The 21,820-nt window shown below is 41.9% G+C and overlaps 1 protein-coding gene across 4 annotated transcripts in view; it reads left to right on the top strand.

The window, feature by feature from the left end:
- Window positions 1-21,820, top strand: part of LOC125904287 (tRNA selenocysteine 1-associated protein 1-like) — a 34,478-nt gene that overhangs the window by 4,562 nt on the left and 8,096 nt on the right. For 2 of the 4 annotated variants that reach the window (XM_049601621.1, XM_049601619.1), the window contains exons 2-8: window positions 66-163; window positions 226-340; window positions 443-492; window positions 2,122-2,253; window positions 16,573-16,689; window positions 17,827-18,028; window positions 18,124-18,157. In XM_049601621.1, the coding sequence (XP_049457578.1) occupies window positions 66-163; window positions 226-340; window positions 443-492; window positions 2,122-2,253; window positions 16,573-16,689; window positions 17,827-18,028; window positions 18,124-18,157 (748 nt within the window). The remainder of the gene's footprint in view (window positions 1-65; window positions 164-225; window positions 341-442; window positions 493-2,121; window positions 2,254-16,572; window positions 16,690-17,826; window positions 18,029-18,123; window positions 18,158-21,820) is intronic. The other 2 variants (XM_049601622.1, XM_049601620.1) reach the window with 1 other exon arrangement.

Below are 21,820 nucleotides of genomic sequence, written 5' to 3' on the forward strand. Positions count from 1 at the left end.
TGTATTAATCATTCACCACCAATCCTGAGCTCTTTTCTTACAATCTGTTTTCTTCTGCTCTATAGCTGGAGGCCTACATGGATGAGAAGTTTATCACCAGGGCCTTCTCTACCATGGGAGAGCAGGTGATAAATGTACGGATCATACGCAACAAGATGACAGGGTAAGAACTAAATCCACAAGCAGTTGTCTTTTTTGGAGTTGCTCTATTCCTACGTTAAACAGTGTGTCATCACCCAGGGGTGCGCTGGGTTACTGTTTCGTGGAGATGACAGATGAGGCCACAGCTGAGAGGTGTCTCCGCAAAATCAATGGAAAAGCCTTACCAGGAGCCAATCCGGTATAAAGATTGTTCATACAATGGCCGTGTTTTTTTTCTTATCTCAGTTGATGGACAAGTCTGAAAATGGCATGGTGGACTGAAATGTTTCTTTTCTCACAGCCCACAAGATTCAAATTAAACCGAGCCACCTTTGGGAAACAAGACAGTGGGTGAGTCAAAATGGAGAAGCAGGATATTGAAGATGACAGTAAAGAGAGAGTTCAGATTTTTTTTAAACGGGGTTGTATGGGGAACTTAGTGATTTTTTTTTTAGGTGGTTAAACTGCAATCTGCTGCTGATCCCCAACCACAGCAGTACATTGCTTAGCTTCCATGTGCGACTCCAGCCTGCTTCTCCAAACTGGGGGTGTGCCGACTGACACCTACTGTATGTAATACGCCAAATATCAGTTTAATTGTATGCTATATTAAAGTATTTTAACTGCTTTGCCTTAATGCCATATCCCCTGATTCCCTAAATAGAGCTGGATTTGCTGACATAGGCCCCGCCCACTTCCGCCGCACATTTTCTTCGCTAAGTTGCTACACGTCCAAAACCTACTTTTTCGACTCCTCCTACAGATTTTGTCCAAACTGCATGGCACGTCAACTCTCAAAATGGACCTGATCTAAGGTTATCAAAATAATTTTGCCCGGTCAAAAAATGTGCGTATTATTAATGACAGAATAATTTGCTAGCTAAAATACACATATTGTTGCATATTTTTGTCAGACTAAATTATATCAACATGACACTTAACGCACTTGTTCCAGAGGTCGTTCAGAGGCTTGGTGCCAAATTTGGCCCAAATTGGCCACTAGTGGACGCTTGTAAACCCAGAAATATGACGCTTCGTAAAAGTTGATCGGATTTGTACGAAATATGGTGAGCATTATCAATCAATCAATTTTATTTATAAAGCCCAATATCACAAATCACAGTTTGCCTCACAGGGCTTTACAGCATACGACATCCCTCTGTCCTTAGGACCCTCACAGCAGATAAGGAAAAACTCCCCCCAAAAAACCCTTTAACGGGGGAAAAAAACAGTTGACACCTCAGGAAGAGCAACTGAGGAGGGATCCCTCTTCCAGGAAGGACAGACGTGCAGTAGATGTTGTACAGAACAGATCAACATGATAAATTAACAGTAATCTGTATGTCACAATGAGACAGAGAGACACAGAGAGAGAGAGATGCATTATGTGAGTTCAGTCCTGAGGCCAGCCGCAAAATTTGCTAATGACTGGTCAAAGTGGGCGTGACTTATTGCAATAAACACATTCAGCCTTTGGTACTTTCAGTGCACTTCCCATTATGGTGAATACTGCAGCTCAGACGTTGGCCTGTGTCCTGACGCTCGGCCCGAGCCCGTCGTCATTTGGGGCCAACTATCGTGGGTTCCATAGGACGTGGAGGCCGAGTTGCGTGGGGAGGCTTGGACCCCGTTCATAACTGCTTGCAGTTCTAGTTGATATTTGGTGGGACTTTTTTTTAGGGTGGCTACAATACTTTTAATTTGCAGACCCCGCCACAGCAGTAGTCTGCTTAGCTTCAATGTGAGACATCAGTGTCCCCCCCCCCCCCAGACTGAGAGCCTGCCAACCACCATCTAATTTTTGGAATGTAATGTCTATGGATGAGTACCCCATACAACCCCATTTAAAAAAATCTGATCATTCCTCTAAAATATTTCCTTAATAATCAAATTATCATTAATTCCTCCTTTCATTGAAACAAAGGTATTTGTGCCTGCACTGGAAACAAATCTAGCCTCAGTATTCATCTCTTGTTCTAGACAGATGTATTCTCTGTTTGTGGGAGATCTAACTCTAGAGGTCGATGATGGGATGCTTTATGAGTTTTTTTACAACCGCTACCCTTCCTGCCGTGGTGGAAAAGTGGTGCTGGACAGCATGGGCAACTCCAAGTAAGTATTAACACAACACCACACGTTATGGAAAATATGTAACAAATGTACACTACTCAAAAAGATAAAGGGAACACTTAAAGGGATAGTGCACCCAAAAATGAAAATTCAGCCATTATCTACTCACCCTCATGCCAAGGGAGGCTCTGGTGAAGTTTTAGAGTCTCACATCCCTTGTGGAGATCGGCGGGGGAGTGGCTAGCACACCTAATGGCTGATGGCGCCCCAGACTAACGTCCAAGAACACAAAATTGAAACCACAAAATATCTCCAACATGCTCATCCGTAGTGATCCAAGTGTCCTGCAGCCCCGACATAAAAAGTTATTTGGAAAAAACGTCATATGAACTCTGTTTTTAGCCCCACTGTAGCCTGTAGGTCTGATTGCTTCTCTGTGCTCTGCGTTCACGTGTGTGCGCTTGCGCGAGACCAACGAAAGCATGAGCTTTGCTTACACGTGTTTACATCACGTGACACGTGACCAACGGCATTGTCCGCCTGAACTACAGTAGAAATGAATGACTTACTCCTCTGAAAGCCTGCCATTCGGTCCTGCGGGCCTCTGCCTTTTCTTCCAGTTGATCTTGGGGAACCACAGTAGCTAAAAGATAATTTGCAGTACGGTCTTTTAGCAAAGGACAGCCCAACATGTCTGAAGACTTTGAAATTGAGGAGGAACAGCATTTCTTTGTTGAGCCGTATTTGTTTGAGCCCGAGTATACGGACGCGGAACTCAGGCTACTGGGCGAAGCAGCCACCGCAGCTCATGAGACTAACCATCAGCCAGCCGCAGAATACCAGAGTCGAGCACTGGAAACCTGGTGGTGTAGTTGTTTCAAATGCAAAACAATGCCAACGGATGAGGAAAGTCTTTGCTGCTCAGACTGGGAATTGGCGATGCCTGCACTTGAGAATCTGGACATCAGTACTGATGAGACTGCTGCTCTTCAGAGACCGTGCATCACCGATCACCCTGAGTTTCAGCACTACTGACCCGTGGTGTTCTGGAGACATTTTTTTTACTTCCCCAAAATCAACTGGAAGAAAAGGCAGAGGCCCGCAGGACCAGATGGCAGGCTTTCAGAGGAGTAAGTCATTCATTTCTACCGTAGTTCAGGCGGACAATGGCGTTGGTCTCGGATATGTGGTTACTGTTGTCTCTCCCTGCGGTGCACGTGTCACGTAATGTAAACATGGGTAAGCAAAGCTCGTGCTTTCGCTGGTCTTGCGCAAGCGCGCACATGTGAGCACGGAGCACAGAGAAGCGGTCAGAGCTACAGGCTACAGTGACGCTAAAAACCGAGTTCAAATGACGTTTTTCGAAACACTTTTTATGTCGGGGCTGCAGGACACTTGGATCACTACGGAAGAGCATGTTGGAGATATTTTGTGGTTTCAATTTTGTGTTCTTGGACGTTAGTCTGGGGTGCCGTCAGCCATTAGGTGTGCTAGCCGCTCCCCCAGCCGATCTCCGCAAGGGATGTGAGGACTCTAAAACTTCACCAGAGCCTCCCTCGGCATGAGAGTGAGTAGATAATGGTGAGATCATGATGAACAAATTATTCATTTTGAAAATCTTTACTTATGTACATTGTATAATTTGTTGAAAAGAAAATAACATAACAATCAATAGAAACCAAAATCAACCCACTGAGGGCTGGATTCAAAATCACACCAAAAATCAAAGTCAAAAATTGAAATCACAGGCTGATCCAACTTGTGTGAATTTTATAACAGCTTCTCATAATGTGACTTTAGTGTGTATGGCCCCCACGTGCCTGTATGCACTCCCAACAACATCTGGGCATGCTCCTGATGCGTCAGTTGGGTTGGGTACTGAAACTCAGTACTTTTTGTACTTGGTGCCGATTCACGTCGGTACTACCGAGTACAGATTCACTTAAAATGAATCGGTGCCAAATTTCGGTACCTGAGGTGGAGGCGGAGCGAGAGCGCATGACTCGCACCTCAGACTCTTCTTCTCTGTGGATTTTCTCCGCGACCGTGCGTCATAGCGAGGAGCCACGCATATCAGCGGAAACAGCAGAACTGTAGCTTTCCGACAAGGTCAAGCACTTGTCGGTAATCCAGTGTTTTCACAGCGAAAAAAAATTGGTAACGTTACAATAAAATGATGTATAACAGAGCTTTCATACAGCTTTGCACACACATTACTGTTGGATGGATTACTCGCAAACGCAGGCTTGCACAGAAATGCCACGCATATCACATGAAAGCGCAGGACCACACACATCATTGTGCTGTCATCCCATTACGCTATAAATCCAGATCAATTGTCTACAAAATAAAAACCTGATGAATTTCTTTACAATCCATTATACAGATCTTGTTATCAGTCACTTCATATAGTGAGGAATATCGTATCTTACCACGTCTTAGGCTTGCGTGTGTTTCTCCCTGTCTATCCACACTGTAGTCCAGGTTTCAAGATGCAAATATTTCCATATTGTCCAGTTGACACTCAACTTTCTCAAACCTTGTATGACAAGACCAGCCACTTCACCTTTGCGCACCCAGACAACTGCAGCCTAACTATGCATGCCTGACAGAGCCGCAGTCACCATATACATTTAGGGGGACACGTGCCCCCCCACCAATGCCCAAAATGTCAAATTGAGAAACAAATATTATCTTGGAGGACATCATTGCACTTGGTTGACTATTTTGCTATTATCTTAGATGTAAATATTGCATGTTTCTTTCAGATAAAACACATTTTTGACTTGTGAATGAGTCAATGGAATTTCTTGCAATAATGAAAAAATACTGGCAATCATGTCCGCCTGGCACAAACCACATGTTTTGGACAGCTGTGAAGTGACAGAATGTCCCAGCATCATGGTTCTTATATTGCCAGATTCCAGAGAGTCTCCCCTCTTCATATATGGCAGCAGTCTTCTTCCAACTTGATATGGTGAGATACATCTAAAAATGTAAGAATTTAGTCACACAGATTTGTTTTTTTCATTGATTATAAAAATTAATATAAAATACAGGCACATAGTAGGACATGGAATAGGACTTAGCCCATATTGTCCTGAAAAAAGCAAGATATAGCATGTGTATGTAGCCGTTATAATGACTGTGATATGAGCTTAAAAGTAAAGGCAGTAAAAATACCCCAAAAAGGTCTAGGGCCTATAGGGTTAAAAAGTACCGAAATAAGGTACTGTTTGGTACCGGTACCGAATTCCAGATACTGGTACCGTATCGGTTCAATTATGAACGGTACCCAACCCTATGCGTCAGTGGATGATGTTCTGGGGGATCTCTTCACCAGACCTGGATCAGGGCATCAGTGAGCTCCTGGACAGTCTGTGGTGGTGCTTGGTGGCGTCAGATACACTGATACATAACGTTCCATAGGTGATCAATTGAAATTAGGTCAGGGGAACAATGCCGATCAATGGCATCAATGCCTTCATCTTCCAGGAACTGCCTACACACTGAGGCTGGGCTTTATCATGCACCAGGAGGAACCCATAAGGTCTGAAAATTGCTCTGAGGATTTCATCCCCACTACCTGACAGCAGTTAGGGTTCTGTTGGCTATGACATGGAGTTCTGTGCGACCCTCCAAGAATATGCATCCTACATACATCTTTAAAGGCCCGAACATACTTGGGCGGAATGGACTCCGCGGAGGTCCACGCAGACTCAAAGCGGCCGCAAGCCCTGTGCGCGCACACCGGTGACTGCTCGGTATGTATTTTTCACATCGCCGGGATTTTTCACGGACATTTTTACAGGACACTACAACGTGGAAGTGCACTCGACTATGAAAGCCCGAATGACTGCGGACATTCCTCACCGAGTAGTCGTCTCTGCATGTTTCTCCTGTTTGTAGAAGAGCATCAAACTAGCTGGTAGCCCATCTCACACTGCTGTAGCAATCCTAGACTGCCCTCGTGTGGTTAGGAGCTGAATTGCATGTCAGAATAAGGGGGGGGGGGGGGGGGAATAAGACGGCAAATAGTAATAGTCGCGTTAAAAAATCGATTTTTCAAAAATAAAACGACCATTCGAAATTCGAAAATCGTGACCCATCCCTACAACGGTACGATACCAGTGAAAATATCATGGTTCTGAGTAGTATCACGATACCACAGCGAAAATGAGGCAGATGTGCCTTTTGTTATTTATAAAAAGATAAATCACTTTTCTATAATACATCAATGATATTTCAATGGAATAAATTACTTACTGACTTCTTCATACTTCAAAAACAGCATCAATAAGTGATTAACATAGGGGGGATCAAAAAAAATAATAATAATAAAATAAAAATCAACCAGCCACCCTCCTCCTCTGACAAGTAAAGAACAGTCCCTCCATAAGTAAAGAACAGTCCCTAAAGTGCGGTGAGGTTTGTGGACCGTTACCTGCCACAAAGAGAGAAATGTGAACGGCTCGTTTCTCCTCTGACACGCCACATACCTATGTGCCGCCACAGCTCGGCTGTCCAGGTACTTTTGGGCAGTCATGATGCCAAGAAGAGGACATTATTGGAGACAGACTTATCTGTCGCCGGTAAGCCTTATCTTGCGCCGTGGAGCACTATGGCTGCCGTATTTGACAGGAATACATTCCTGTCAGTGTCTGTGACCCCCGTTCAACCCACAACCGGCGGGATTCACCTTTCGTTTCTGCTGCTGGTTGAAATTTGTACTGCACAGTGTGCTGAATGATTTATTGTGCTGGCACAAAACTATTTTTAGTCGCAGATGCGAGTGCAGTGACGGACGGAGTAAAATATCGCCACACTGCTGACATTTTACTCCGTCCGTCACCGCACGCTGTTTGATTGCGTTATCAATACACGCCGCTATTATTCAGCCTTGCTTTTCACTTATTCCACCGAATACCGAATGTGTGTTTTTTTGCAATATTCGGCCTAATATATTCGGTTACCGAATATTCGGTGCATCCCTAGTATGGTTATCGGGATATGAAATGACCTATATCGGGATATGAGATTTTGGTCAACACTACGCTTTCACGTCTGTCATGTGCTCAGTGTGAACCTGCTCTCATCTGAAGATGAGATTTTAGACTTGCACCAGTGCTTGGAGTCGGGCTGTTTTTCACGTGATCAGCCATGACCTGCGACCGGCCGGTCAGTCTAAAATATGCCGATTTAAAACACCAGTCAAATTCCGGGCACGCCGCATGATTGACATTGTGTAACATCAGCAGTGCACACTCACGCATATGTGCAACCCAAGGTTTGGGCGATGTGAGGAAGTGAAACATGGGTGGCTTCTCACCTTAATCATTCACGCACACACATCAAAAGAGAGAAGGAGAAAATTGTTAATTGTCCGTGTTTAAACTGAACTGCAGAGCTCTCACTGCTGTACTGTGCCGCTTGAAACTGACGAAGCGCCTGTCTGCGTGCCAAAGATGCGCGTGTCTGCTCACTCACTGGCAAGGAAGTTTTGAAGACCTGTGTGAAATTTCCACAGGACATATTTTTACTTTTTTATCTATTCAAGAAATTACCCACAAATGCTATACACCAAGAATTATTATTTTAATTATCTATGCTTTTATTTATGTATGCCTTTTTTACTTATTTATTTTAATACTCTACCTGAAGTTATAATTGAGCAAAAAGGAAAATGTTTCTTTGTTTTTGTTTGGTTGTTTGAGATGATTATTGAAAAGCTGGTTATATCTTGGTTAAAATGTTCTTGTAAAGCAAAGATAGAAAATATTGCAATATCTAGTGTGCTGTAAAGTGGTTTGAAAAAAATGAATTCAGAATCTGACAAAATCGGAATTGGCCATCCAAACACTCAAATCGGAAATCGGTATCGGCCCAAAAAATTGTAATTGGTGTAAGTCTAACCTAAGGGCGTGGCTTCTACAGGTGGACACAGAGAGGGTGTGGAAAAACAGCCAATCTCTGTAAAGACCCACCCTAAAATAAGATAAAACTGAAGAAAAAGGGCAAAATCATCAGTATTGACAATCATCAGAGAAGTTAAAGGGACATGCAGCGATATATACAATAACAGTGGTTGTCCAAACAAACAAATATTGACAACTTAGAAAAAATAATGAATTCACAGAAACACTGTAAAATCTAGGTCTTCATTAAGGCCAGGATGTCTGGTAGTCTGTAATTTGTGTATCCAAAAAGCTTCCCGTTGGTTCAGTGTTTTTAGTCTGTCACCTTTGCGTGTGGAGGATGGAATGTGGTCAATACCAAAGGCTTGTAAAGTGGATGGATTACTGTTATGGATGTCCAAATAATGTTTTGCCATAGGGTAATTAACATTACCAGTGCGGATGGCATATTTGTGTTATGCTTACCTGTCTTGAAGACGTCTTTTTGTTCTTCCAATGTAGAACACTTTACACCTGGGACACTCCAACCTATACATGACAAAAGTAGTTTTACAGGTTTGATACCCAACCATGTTTGTTGGGTGTTTGGTTTAAGATGGCTGTGTACCAGTTTATCCTGTAGGGTGGGGCACCTCCTGAAACTGATTAAAGGTGGTTCAGGGAAAACTTGACTAAGTGTATTATCACTTTCAATAATGCCCCAATTTCTTTTTATAATATGTTTAACATTTTCTGCTTCTGTGCTGTATGTTGTTACAAACGTCACTCTATCTTTTGTTTGTTTTGGGGCCTGTCTTTGTAGGAGGGTTTGTCTGTCCAGATTCTTGGCTCTAGTGTATGCTTTCTGTAGGTTTGTGTTCTTATATCCCTGTTCTAGAAAACGTGACAACATTTCTGATTTTATAGATTTAAAGAGAGTGCCTTGGACTTTTCTGTGTTTTTTGTAGGCTGAGGTTAATTTATTCTCAGATGGAGCTATAATGGGATGTTGAGTCTCATAAATGAGCCAATTACACCGCAGAATCTTTGAATATATGAAAAGTATTCATAAATCATTGCATCATGTATCTGCATAGATTTATTTCTTATGAACACTGAAAAACTTGCAGTTCTGTGGAATTCCTCTTTTTTAAAGATTATTTCTTGGGCTTTTGTTGTCTTTATTGGCATAACAGCATCATGTTAACGGGAGAGAGGGAACAACAGGCGCGGGAGGCTGCAGGCTGTGTTTGAACCCACTGGCTGCTGCATCAAGGACTGAGCATCAGATCACGGAGTGCCCGCTCTTTCCACAAAGCCACTGAAGCTCCGTGGCAATTACTTTGATAATCACTTCTGATTTATGCCCAGGGAAATCCACAAAAACAGGCAAAAGTCCTTTCATAGCCAGAGTCGCTTTTCTTACAGCCTGACAAACCGCTGCCCCGCTTACGTGTTCAGTGTCCCCGATGTTATAAAGAAAACTGTCGCTGCCGAAGAATCAAAGGGCAACGCATAAAATTTGCTCCGATGATAATGTAAATCCACAATGTGTAATATTTGATATATCTGGGTGGAACAGATTAAGATAAATGTTAGAGTGTGAGGTGAAATTGTGTTTTTCATACAGACACTCCTGCGGCGAGACATCCAAACTGGGTCTAATCACCTTCCCCTTACGCAACAGCCTGTGAATAAACTGTGCCTCAACGTCCGCGACTTCATTCACAAAAGGCCACGCCATGTTTCTCCTACCTGCTACATGATCAGTCTCAGGCTTAGATGGAGTAAGTTGCCATAGTAACTGACAAAGGGTTTCGCTGAACTGGCTTTGTAAAATGGAAAACTCTGAGTTTCCCTCATCTCAGGCTCAGCATACTCAGAGTTTTTACTAATCTTGCTTTCTGAAATAGGGCCCAGGCAGAGCTGCACTATCTGTGCAACCAGATTGAGCTGCAGGTACCTCCTCATGCTGTCAGTAGTGACAAGGACACTACCATCAATCAATTCAATCAATCAATTTTATTTATAAAGCCCAATATCACAAATCACAATTTGCCTCACAGGGCTTTACAGCATACGACATCCCTCTGTCCTTATGACCCTCACAGCGGATAAGGAAAAACTCCCCAAAAAAAACCCTTTAACAGGGAAAAAAAACGGTAGAAACCTCAGGAAGAGCAACTGAGGAGGGATCCCTCTTCCAGGACGGACAGACGTGCAGTAGATGTCGTACAGAACAGATCAGCATAACAAATTAACAGTAATCCACATGACGCAATGAGACAGAGAAAGAGAGAGAGAGAGAGAGAGAGAGAGAGAGAGAGAGAGAGAGAGAGAGAGAGATGCAGGTAATGACAGTAGCTTACAACAACATTATTGAAAGTAATAATATTATAGTTCTGGCTACTGCGGTACAATATGTTGAAAGTATGTATTAATATCTGACAGTATACATGTGTGACAATAGTCATATGTGTATAATAACAGTAGAAGCATGACTAATGATGGCAGCAGCAGCAGGAGGCATCTGGCAGGACCACGGCAGCAGCACAACCACACACGTCACGCTGTACAGGCACCGCTGCGATATGAGTTAATCTGAGAGACAGTGGAGCACAAAGGCTCCGGAGAAGAAGCCGAGTTAGTGACATCCAGAATGGCTGGATGCAGTAATAGAATGAGAGAGAGAGAGAGAGAGAGAGAGAGAGAGAGAGAAGGTGCCCGGTGTATTATAGGGGGGTCCTCTGGCAGACTAGGCCTAAGTCAGCCTAACTAGGGGCTGGTACAGGGCAAGCCTGAGCCAGCCCTAACTATAAGCTTTATCAAAGAGGAAAGTCTTAAATCTAGTCTTAAATGTGAAGACGGTGTCTGCCTCCCGGACCGTAACAGGAAGATGATTCCACAGGAGAGGAGCCTGATAGCAAAAGGCTCTGGCTCCTGATCTACTTTTGGAGACTTTAGGGACCACGAGTAACCCTGCGTTCTCGGAGCGCAGTGTTCTGGTGGGATAATATGGCACTATGAGCTCTCTAAGATATGACGGAGCTTGACCATTTAGAGCTTTATAAGTTAACAGTAGGGTTGTAAATTCAATTCTGGATTTTACAGGGAGCCAGTGCAGAGAAGCTAAAACAGGAGAAATATGATCTCGTTTCTTAGTTCCTGTTAGTACACGTGCTGCTGCATTCTGAATTAGCTGGAGAGTTTTTAAGGACTTACTAGAGCTACCTGATAATAGAGAGTTACAGTAATCCAGCCTTGAGGTAACAAAAGCGTGGACCAATTTTTCTGCATCATTTCGGGTCAGGATAGGCCTAATTTTCGCAATATTACGCAGATGAAAAAATGCAGTCCGTGAGGTTTGTTTTAAATGAGAATTAAAAGACAAATCTTGATCAAATATTACTCCGAGGTTTCTTACGGTAGTGCTAGAGGCCAGAGCAATGCCATCTAGAGAAACTATGTCATCAGATAAAGAGTCTCTGAGTTGTTTGGGGCCAAGAACAATAACTTCAGTTTTGTCTGAATTTAACATCAGGAAATTGGTGCTCATCCAAGTTTTTATGTCTTTAAGGCAGTTATGGAGTTTAGTTAATTGATTACTTTCTTCTGGCTTCATTGATAAATACAACTGAGTATCATCCACATAACAATGGAAATTTATAGAGTGATTTCTAATGATGTTACCTAAAGGAAGCATATATAGAGTAAATAGGATTGGTCCGAGCACAGAACTCATGAACTCCAAAACAAACTTTGCACGTAAGGACGATTCATTATGAACGTGAACAAACTGAAAACGATCAGATAAATAAGATTTAAACCAGCTCAGTACAGAACCTTTTAGGCCAATTAAGTGATCCAGTCTCTGCAGTAGAATTTGATGGTCAATTGTGTCAAACGCCGCACTAAGATCTAGTAAAACAAGGACAGAGACAAGTCCTTTGTCTGAAGCAAGGAGAAGGTCATTTGTAATTTTGACTAGTGCTGTCTCAGTGCTATGATGCACTCTAAATCCTGACTGAAATTCCTCAAATAAATTATTATCATGGAGAAAATCACACAGCTGGTCTGCGACTACTTTCTCAAGGATCTTTGACATAAGGGATGATTAGATATTGGTCTATAGTTGGCTAACGCCTCTGGATCCAGGGTGGGCTTTTTTTAGTAGAGGTTTAATTACAGCTACCTTAAAAGACTGTGGTACATAGCCTGTTAATAAGGATATATTGATCATACCTAATATATGAGTGTTAACTAAAGGAAAGACCTCCTTAAGGAGCCTAGTTGGGATGGGGTCTAAGAGACACATTGATGATTTAGATGAAGAAATCACTGCGGTCAGTTCTTGAAGAGAAATTGGGGAGAAGCAATCTAAATATATATTAGGTTTTACAGCTCTGTTTGAGGTTAGATAGGTACTATCTGAGGACAGGAGGTCATGAATTTTGCCTCTAATAGTTAGAATTTTGTCATTAAAAAAGCTCATAAAATAACTGCTAAGGGCTAAAGGAATACAAGGCTCAATAGAGCTTTGACTCTCGGTCAGCCTGGCTACAGTGCTGAAAAGAAACCTGGGGTTGTTCTTATTGTCTTCTATTAATGCTGAGTAATAGTTTGCTCTGGCATTGCGGAGGCCCCTCTTATAAGTTTTGAGACTGTCTGTCCAGATTAAACGAGATTCTTCCAGTTTGCTTAATCGCCAATTCCTTTCAAATTTTCGCGATATTTGTTTTAACTTACGGGTTTGAGAGTTATACCAAGGAGCAAACTTTCTTTGCTTTTTTAACTTCTTTTTAGGAGCTACAGAGTCAAGTGTTGTTCGCAGCGAGCCTACAGCACTATCGACAAAATGATCAAAGTCGGTACAGGAAACCTCTGTTACTGAGGGACTTGGTATTGAATTTAATGACGGAGTAATCTTTTCCTTAAATTTTGCGACAGCACTATCTGATAAACATCTAGTGTAGTAACTGTTGCTGAGTGGCGTGTCATCGAGTAAAAAGAAGTCAAAAGTATCAAAAGTAATCAGATAATGATCCGATAGCGAGGGATTCTGTGGAAAGACTTTTAGATTATCAATTTCAATTCCATACGTCAGAACTAGATCGAGGGTATGGTTAAAACAGTGAGTGGGTTCATGTACACCCTGACTGAAGCCAATGGAGTCTAATAATGAGATAAACGCGGTAGCAAGGGAGTCATTATCAATGTCAACATGAATGTTAAAATCGCCTACAATAATAACTTTATCTGATTTAAGAACTAAACTGGATAAGAACTCTGAGAATTCAGATACAAATTCAGAATACGGGCCAGGAGCACGGTACACTATAACAAATAAAAGTGGCTGAGGTTTTCCAGGTCGGATGTAAAAGACTAAGAACGAGGCTTTCAAATGAATTATAATCTAGTTTAGGTTTAGGGCTGATTAACAGACTAGAGTTAAAAATGGCTGCAACTCCCCCTCCTCGGCCGCTGCCTCGAGGAATGTGGGTATTATTATGACTGGGAGGAGTGGATTCATTTAGACTAACATATTCATCTGGACACAGCCAGGTTTCAGTGAGACTGAGTAAATCAATATGATTATCTGATATTAATTCGTTTACTAACACTGCTTTAGATGATAGAGACCTGATATTTAACAGTCCGCATTTAATTCTCCTGTTTTGTCTTTCTGTCACAGAAGAGGTTTTAATTTTTATGAGGTTGTTATGCACAACTCCTCTTTGTTCAATTTTAGATTTAAATAATTTAGGTGGTCGGGGGACAGACACCGTTTGTATAAAACTATGAAAACTATGGCTGGGTAACTGAACTGGAAGCTCAGAGAAGTGTGTAGGACTGCATCTCCGAGTCCTGGTCTCTGTGAGCAGTGTATGTTGGCCTGCATTGGTAAAGATATATATTTCCACTGGAATCAATGAAATCTCCTTGCACAGCCACAGATCGTCAGGTGCTGGTAGGAAGCAGGAACGTGAGTCATAAGATATGCAAAAAAATTCCTCCGCACACTGACATGGACTTTACTATCGAAATTTAATGAAGGGAACAACGCGTTTCGCGTTTAGCGTCATCAGGTTCACCTTACGAGGTCTGACCTAAGCATTCTCAGGTGTGTTTAAATGCTTGCTGGTCACATGACCCATTTCGTTTTTTCTTTTTTTCTTTTTTCTCTTTTTTTTTTTTTTTTCTTTTTTTCCTCTTTGTCTAAGCAAGACTCAAAAAATACAAAAACAATACAATTACATACATCATGAAGTTGAAAAAATATGCATCAACCATGGTATAAGTTAAAAACATAAGAATTTCAATGCATGAATAACCCAGTCTACTTACACAATATTACACAAAGCGAGGATAAGAGGTAGAATTACTACAAAGAGGCACCATATGAATAATATACATTGATAATATATATCCTGCAATTCTATCCTTTACTCACTACTCCGCAGATAGTGCAGGCTCGACTTTCCTTACATAGGACAGTACAGTTTTCTTAAGCTTTCTTTTATGTATCCTACAGGGCAAAAAAGAAACAAAAACAGGTTAAAGAAAACAACTCAAATCCTGTATCATTCATTCCAAAAGGTTCAACAGTAGACAGTTCATTAATCCAAAACGCTTCCCTTCTCAGGAGCTGCTTAATGATGTTCCCCCCTCTCGGATTAGGCAACACTCTTTCAATTCCAATGAATCTAAGGGAAGCTGTAGAACCATGATTTTTATCTTTATAATGTCTTGCGATGGCGTAATCAAAATTATTATTTCTGATTGCCGCTTTGTGCTCAGCAATCCTCAACTTCAGATTACGCTTTGTTTGACCAACATACATCAAGCCACATGGGCAAATAAGCACATAAATTACATGAGTGGAAAGACAATTGATAAATTCTTTTACATTATATTTCTTTCCGGAATGGGGATGATTAAATGTTTTTGTATCAAATGTATTGGCACAATGTGCACATTTTCCACATCTATAATTTCCATAAACTTGCTGAGAAAGCCAGTTGGTTTGTTTTAGTTCACTATACATGGAACTGACAACAATGTCTCTCACATTTCTGCCTCTCTTGAAACAAAATAGAGGTCTGGAGGCAGATAGATGGTTTAGGCTCGGGTCACATTCTAGTACTTTCCAATGTCTATTGATAATTTGTTTGACTTGCCTCAAACTGTAGAATATTCTGACACAAAGGTGGTTCTGTTTACATTTTCATGCTGAGAAGGTGGAGGGTATAATAATTTATCCCTCTCCTCGCGTTAGCCTTCTCAATTGCCCTGTCAATAAGGGATTTGTCATATCCCCTTTGTTTGAACCGTTCAGCCATTTCTTTAGTCTTAATGATGTAATCCTCTTCATTACTGCATATTCTTCTCAACCTTATGAACTGCCCCGTATGGGATGTTTTTAATGAGATGGTCAGGATGGAAACTAGTAGCATGTAAAATAGTGTTTCTATCAGTGTTTTTACGATAGATAGATGTCTCCAATCTCCTGTTGTCATTCACAGAAATAAATAGATCTAAAAAATGAATCTCTTTTTGACTATATTCCACAGTGAATTTCAAGTTAGGATATGTCCCATTAATGTAAACATTGAATGCCTTCAGGTCATCTTCACTGCCTACAAATCCCATCACAATATCATCAATAAATCTGCGAAAAAACAAAATGTTACCAGAAAATGGGTTGTTACTAAATATATGCTTGTCTTCCCACAGTCCCATATACAAATTTGCATAGTTAGGGGCAAAAGGTGACCCCATACTCGTGCCTTGAGATTGCAAATAATATTTTTTATCAAATATGAAGTAATTAGACTTCAGAATAAACTCTGTCAATATCATCAGCAGTCCGGCAGGGAGAACATCTTTTCTAGGTTCCAGGTAAAAGTCCATGGCTTCTAGGCCACCTTCATGTGGGATGTTGGTATAAAGGGCTTCAACATCAAAAGTAACCAGAAAAGAGTTTTCAGGCATAGTAGTGTGAGTCAGTAATTTTAAGACATCAGTGGAATCCGCCACATATGATGGTAAAGTCTTCACAATGTCTTTAATGAAAAAGTCCACAAATTGGCTTAAAGGCTCAGACAATGAGTTCTTACTTGCAACAATGGGTCTGCCCGGAGGGTTCACCAATTGCTTGTGTATTTTTGGCAATAAGTAGAACACAGGAGTCATTGGATATTCAACTTTCAAAAATTCAAATTGTTTTTTGGTGATCCACCTTTCCACCTTTGTTTCCTTGAGAATAATGATAACAGTAGTTAATGATAAGGACACTCTTGTCCTTCAAAGGTTAGGATCATTTGTAAATTGCATCTCTGGCTTGAGTCTTTACTGCAAGGAGTCTGTTTGGAGTTCTATTGGTTTGTTAGGAAGGTTCTACTGTCATCTAAGTTCAGCTCATTAAGCTTTCCCCCAGTTTGAACCCCACCCTTGTGTATTGCTGCAGGGGCTGTGGCTTTGTTCAGTTCCCAGACGAGCGACTGCAGAAGCGGGCGTTAGAGGAGTGTCAGGGTGCTGTGGGATTGGGTGGTAAACCTCTGAGATTGAGCCTGGCTGCTAACAAGTAAGTTCTTCTTCAATCAATCAATCAATCAATTTTATTTATAAAGCCCAATATCACAAATCACAATTTGCCTCACAGGGCTTTACAGCATACGACATCCCTCTGTCCTTAAGACCCTCGCAGCGGATAAGGAAAAACTCCCCAAAAAACCCCTTTAACGGGGAAAAAAAATGGTAGAAACCTCAGGAAGAGCAACTGAGGAGGGATCCCTCTTCCAGGACGGACAGACGTGCAATAGATGTCGTACAGAACAGATCAACATGATAAATTAACAGTAATCCATATGACACAGAGAGAGAGAGAGAGAGAGAGAGAGAGAGAGAGAGAAGGAGAGAAGGGGCCCGGTGTATTATAGAGGGGTCCTCCGGCAGACTAGGCCTAAGTCAGCCTAACTAAGGGCTGGTACAGGACAAGCCTGAGCCAGCCCTAACTATAAGCTTTATCAAAGAGGAAAGTCTTAAGTCTAGTCTTAAATGTGGAGACGGTGTCTGCCTCCCGGACCGTAACAGGAAGATGATTCCACAGGAGAGGAGCCTGATAGCTAAAGGCTCTGGCTCCTGATCTACTTTTGGAGACTTTAGGGACCACGAGTAACCCTGCGTTCTCAGAGCGCAGTGTTCTGGTGGGATAATATGGCACTATGAGCTCTCTAAGATATGACGGAGCGTGACCATTTAGAGCTTTATAAGTTAACAGTAGGGTTGTAAATTCAATTCTGGATTTTACAGGGAGCCAGTGCAGAGAAGCTAAAACAGGAGAGATATGATCGCGTTTCTTAGTTCCTGTTAGTACACGTGCTGCTGCATTCTGAATTAGCTGGAGAGTTTTTAAGGACTTACTAGAGCTACCTGATAATAGAGAGTTACAATAATCCAGCCTTGAGGTAACAAAAGCGTGGACCAATTTTTCTGCATCTTTTCGGGTCAGGATAGGCCTAATTTTCGCAATATTACGCAGATGAAAAAATGCAGTCCGTGAGGTTTGCTTTAAATGAGAATTAAAAGACAAATCTTGATCAAATGTTACTCCGAGGTTTCTTACGGTAGTAAGAAAGTCTTCACTCATTTTCAGTAAGCCCATGTATTTGTGCCAAATGATTGGTTAAGTTCAGCAGGGTGTCTGTTGTTCCCTCTGGAGTTTAAGGAACAGGCAGCAGCAGCCATCAGAGCACAGATCGTGGCAGTCCAACTCAGCGTATAGACACAGCTACGACCAGTACAATCAGTACCAGCAGCAGGCCTATCCTGGGTATTACTCCTCCTGGGGCTACGATCAGACTGCAGGAGGCTATGGCTACAGCTATCAGCAGTATGATTACACACAGCATCCCCCACCACAGGTAAGCTCTCTCTCTGTTAAACAGCCAGTGTTGACAGCTGTCAGTTAGTCATTGTTAACAGATATGAATCATGTTAACATGTTTTTTCTCTCTAGGAAAGTGAAGCTGTACAGGATGATGGACTTGAAGGTTGGTATTGGGATTAGGGTCTGCAAATTGTTATTTTCATTACTGACTTATATATCAATTAGATTTGATTGTTGCGTCTGTTTAGTCCCAAGGTGATATCTTCAAATTTGTCACTGTAAATCTCAAAGGTATAAAGAAGCTTATGTTAAGCAGTACATTTGACTGTAGTTCTTTATGTAGTACAGTTTTCTATTTGGCAATGAGAGAAATGGCATTTAATAACTGATGTCATTCAAAGCCAATACAGCATAAAACCCTGAAATATAGGATTTATGTCAAAGGATAAAGGCTTAAAGTCCGGGTAAATCAAAATCCGTGATTTCTATCTAAACACGTTCAACATGTTCGAAAATGCCTGTTGTGCGAAAAGACTGGGAGCTTTACTGCGGAGTTAGACAAACTGATTTTCACCGTTTCTCTGTCCAGGATTTTTTGGGCAGGACTGAAATCATGGCTTGATGACCCCCTTTCCTTCCTTTATTATTACTGTGTTACTACAACCATAAGATTATCTGGCATTAGAGTCATTTTGTTGTACAGACTGGCAAGTAAGTGCTGTTCCACAAGCTCTCTTAGCTCTCTCAGTCAAATACATACATGAATAAACCTGTTTAAATGTTACAATCATATAAACACAAGCAAAGTAACCATCGCTAACATACTTCTTAGTCTCCCTGGCCAAATCAGCTACCTGGCTCACTGGCAGTTAATGGTCGTCGTGGAACGGCACGCATTCTTTGGCTCAGGGAGTGTGCTGTGCTACTGAATAAACAAGAGTCTGTAGCTGCACAGCGGCTCGTTCTTTGTCATACATATACATATATATATATATATATATAAACAAAAATATAAACGCAACACTTTTGTTTTTGCTCCCATTTTTCATGAGCTGAACTCAAAGATCTAGAACATTTTCTATACACACAAAAGACCATTTCCTCACAGATCACAAATCTGTCTAAATCTGTGTTAGTGAGCGCTTCTCCTTTGCCGAGATAATCCATCCCACCTGACAGGTGTGGCATATCAAGATGCTGATTAGACAGCATGAATATTGCACAGGTGTGCCTTAGGCTGGCCACAATAAAAGGCCACTCTGAAATGTTCAGTTTTACACACACACACACACACACACACACACACACACACACACACATACAACCAACCAATCAGCTAACTAAAGAAAAACGAGTGGCCATCATTACTGTAAGAAATGAAGGTCAGTCAGTCCGGAAAATTGCAAAAACTTTAAATGTGTCCCCAAGTGGAGTCGCAAAAACCATCAAGCGCTACAACGAAACTGGCACACATGAGGACCGAGCCAGGAAAGGAAGACCAAGAGTCACCTCTGCTTCTGAGGATAAGTTCATCCGAGTCACCAGCCTCAGAAATCGCAAGTTAACAGCAGCTCAGATCAGAGACCAGATGAATGCCACACAGAGTTCTAGCAGCAGACCCATCTCTAGAACAACTGTCAAGAGGAGACTGCGCGAATCAGGCCTTCATGGTCAAATAGCTGCTAGGAAACCACTGCTAAGGAGAGGCAACAAGCAGAAGAGATTTGTTTGGGCCAAGAAACACAAGGAATGGACATTAGACCAGTGGAAATCTGTGCTTTGGTCTGATGAGTCCAAATTTGAGATCTTTGGTTCCAACCACCGTGTCTTTGTGAGACGCAGAAAAGGTGAACGGATGGATTCCACATGCCTGGTTCCCACTGTGAAGCATGGAGGAGGAGGTGTGATGGTGTGGGGGTGTTTTGCTGGTGACACTGTTGGGGATTTATTCAAAATTGAAGGCACACTGAACCAGCATGGCTACCACAGCATCCTGCAGCGACATGCCATCCCATCCGCTGTGCGTTTAGTTGGACGATCATTTATTTTTCAACAGGACAATGACCCCAAACACACCTCCAGGCTGTGTAAGGGCTATTTGACCAAGAAGGAGAGTGATGGAGTGCTGCGGCAGATGACCTGGCCTCCACAGTCACCGGACCTGAACCCAATGGAGATGGTTTGGGGTGAGCTGGACCGCAGAGTGAAGGCAAAGGGGCCAACAAGTGCTAAACACCTCTGGGAACTCCTTCAAGACTGTTGGAAAACCATTTCAGGTGACTACCTCTTGAAGCTCATGGAGAGAATGCCAAGAGTGTGCAAAGCAGTAATCGGAGCAAAGGGTGGCTATTTTGAAGAAACTAGAATATAAAACATGTTTTCAGTTATTTCACCTTTTTTGTTAAGTACATAACTCCACATGTGTTCATTCATAGTTTTGATGCCTTCAGTGAGAATCTACAATGTAAATAGTCATGAAAATAAAGAAAACGCATTGAATGAGAAGGTGTGTCCAAACTTTTGGCCTGTACTGTGTATATATATATATATATATATATATATATATATATATATATATATATACATTGTAGATTCTCACTGAAGGCATCAAAACTATGAATGAACACATGTGGAGTTATGTACTTAACAAAAAACGGTGAAATAACTGAAAACATGTTTTATATATATATATATATATATATATATATATATATATATATATATATATATATATATATACAGTACAGGCCAAAAGTTTGGACACACCTTCTCATTCAATGCGTTTTCTTTATTTTCATGACTATTTACATTGTAGATTCTCACTGAAGGCATCAAAACTATGAATGAACACATGTGGAGTTATGTACTTAACTAAAAAAGGTGAAATAACTGAAAACATGTTTTATATTCTAGTTTCTTCAAAATAGCCACCCTTTGCTCTGATTACTGCTTTGCACACTCTTGGCATTCTCTCCATGACCTTCAAGAGGTAGTCACCTGAAATGGTTTTCCAACAGTCTTGAAGGAGTTCCCAGAGGTGTTTAGCACTTGTTGGCCCCTTTGCCTTCACTCTGCGGTCCAGCTCACCCCAAACCATCTTGATTGGGTTCAGGTCCGGTGACTGTGGAGGCCAGGTCATCTGCCGCAGCACTCCATCACTCTCCTTCTTGGTCAAATAGCCCGTACACAGCCTGGAGGTGTGTTTGGGGTCATTGTCCTGTTGAAAAATAAATGATCGTCCAACTAAACGCAAAGCGGATGGGATGGCATGTCGCTGCAGGATGCTGTGGTAGCCATGCTGGTTCAGTGTGCCTTCAATTTTGAATAAATCCCCAACAGTGTCACCAGCAAAACACCCCCACACCATCACACCTCCTCCTCCATGCTTCACAGTGGGAACCAGGCATGTGGAATCCATCCGTTCACCTTTTCTGCGTCTCACAAAGACACGGTGGTTGGAACCAAAGATCTCAAATTTGGACTCATCAGACCAAATCACAGATTTCCACTGGTCTGATGTCCATTCCTTGTGTTTCTTGGCCCAAACAAATCTCTTCTGCTTGTTGCCTCTCCTTAGCAGTGGTTTCCTAGCAGCTATTTGACCATGAAGGCCTGATTCGCGCAGTCTCCTCTTAACAGTTGTTCTAGAGATGGGTCTGCTGCTAGAACTCTGTGTGGCATTCATCTGGTCTCTGATCTGAGCTGCTGTTAACTTGCAATTTCTGAGGCTGGTGACTCGGATGAACTTATCCTCAGAAGCAGAGGTGACTCTTGGTCTTCCTTTCCTGGGGCGGTCCTCATGTGTGCCAGTTTCATTGTAGCGCTT

Source organism: Epinephelus fuscoguttatus, linkage group LG17, assembly GCF_011397635.1.
Source record: "Epinephelus fuscoguttatus linkage group LG17, E.fuscoguttatus.final_Chr_v1".
Taxonomy (NCBI): domain Eukaryota; kingdom Metazoa; phylum Chordata; class Actinopteri; order Perciformes; family Serranidae; genus Epinephelus; species Epinephelus fuscoguttatus.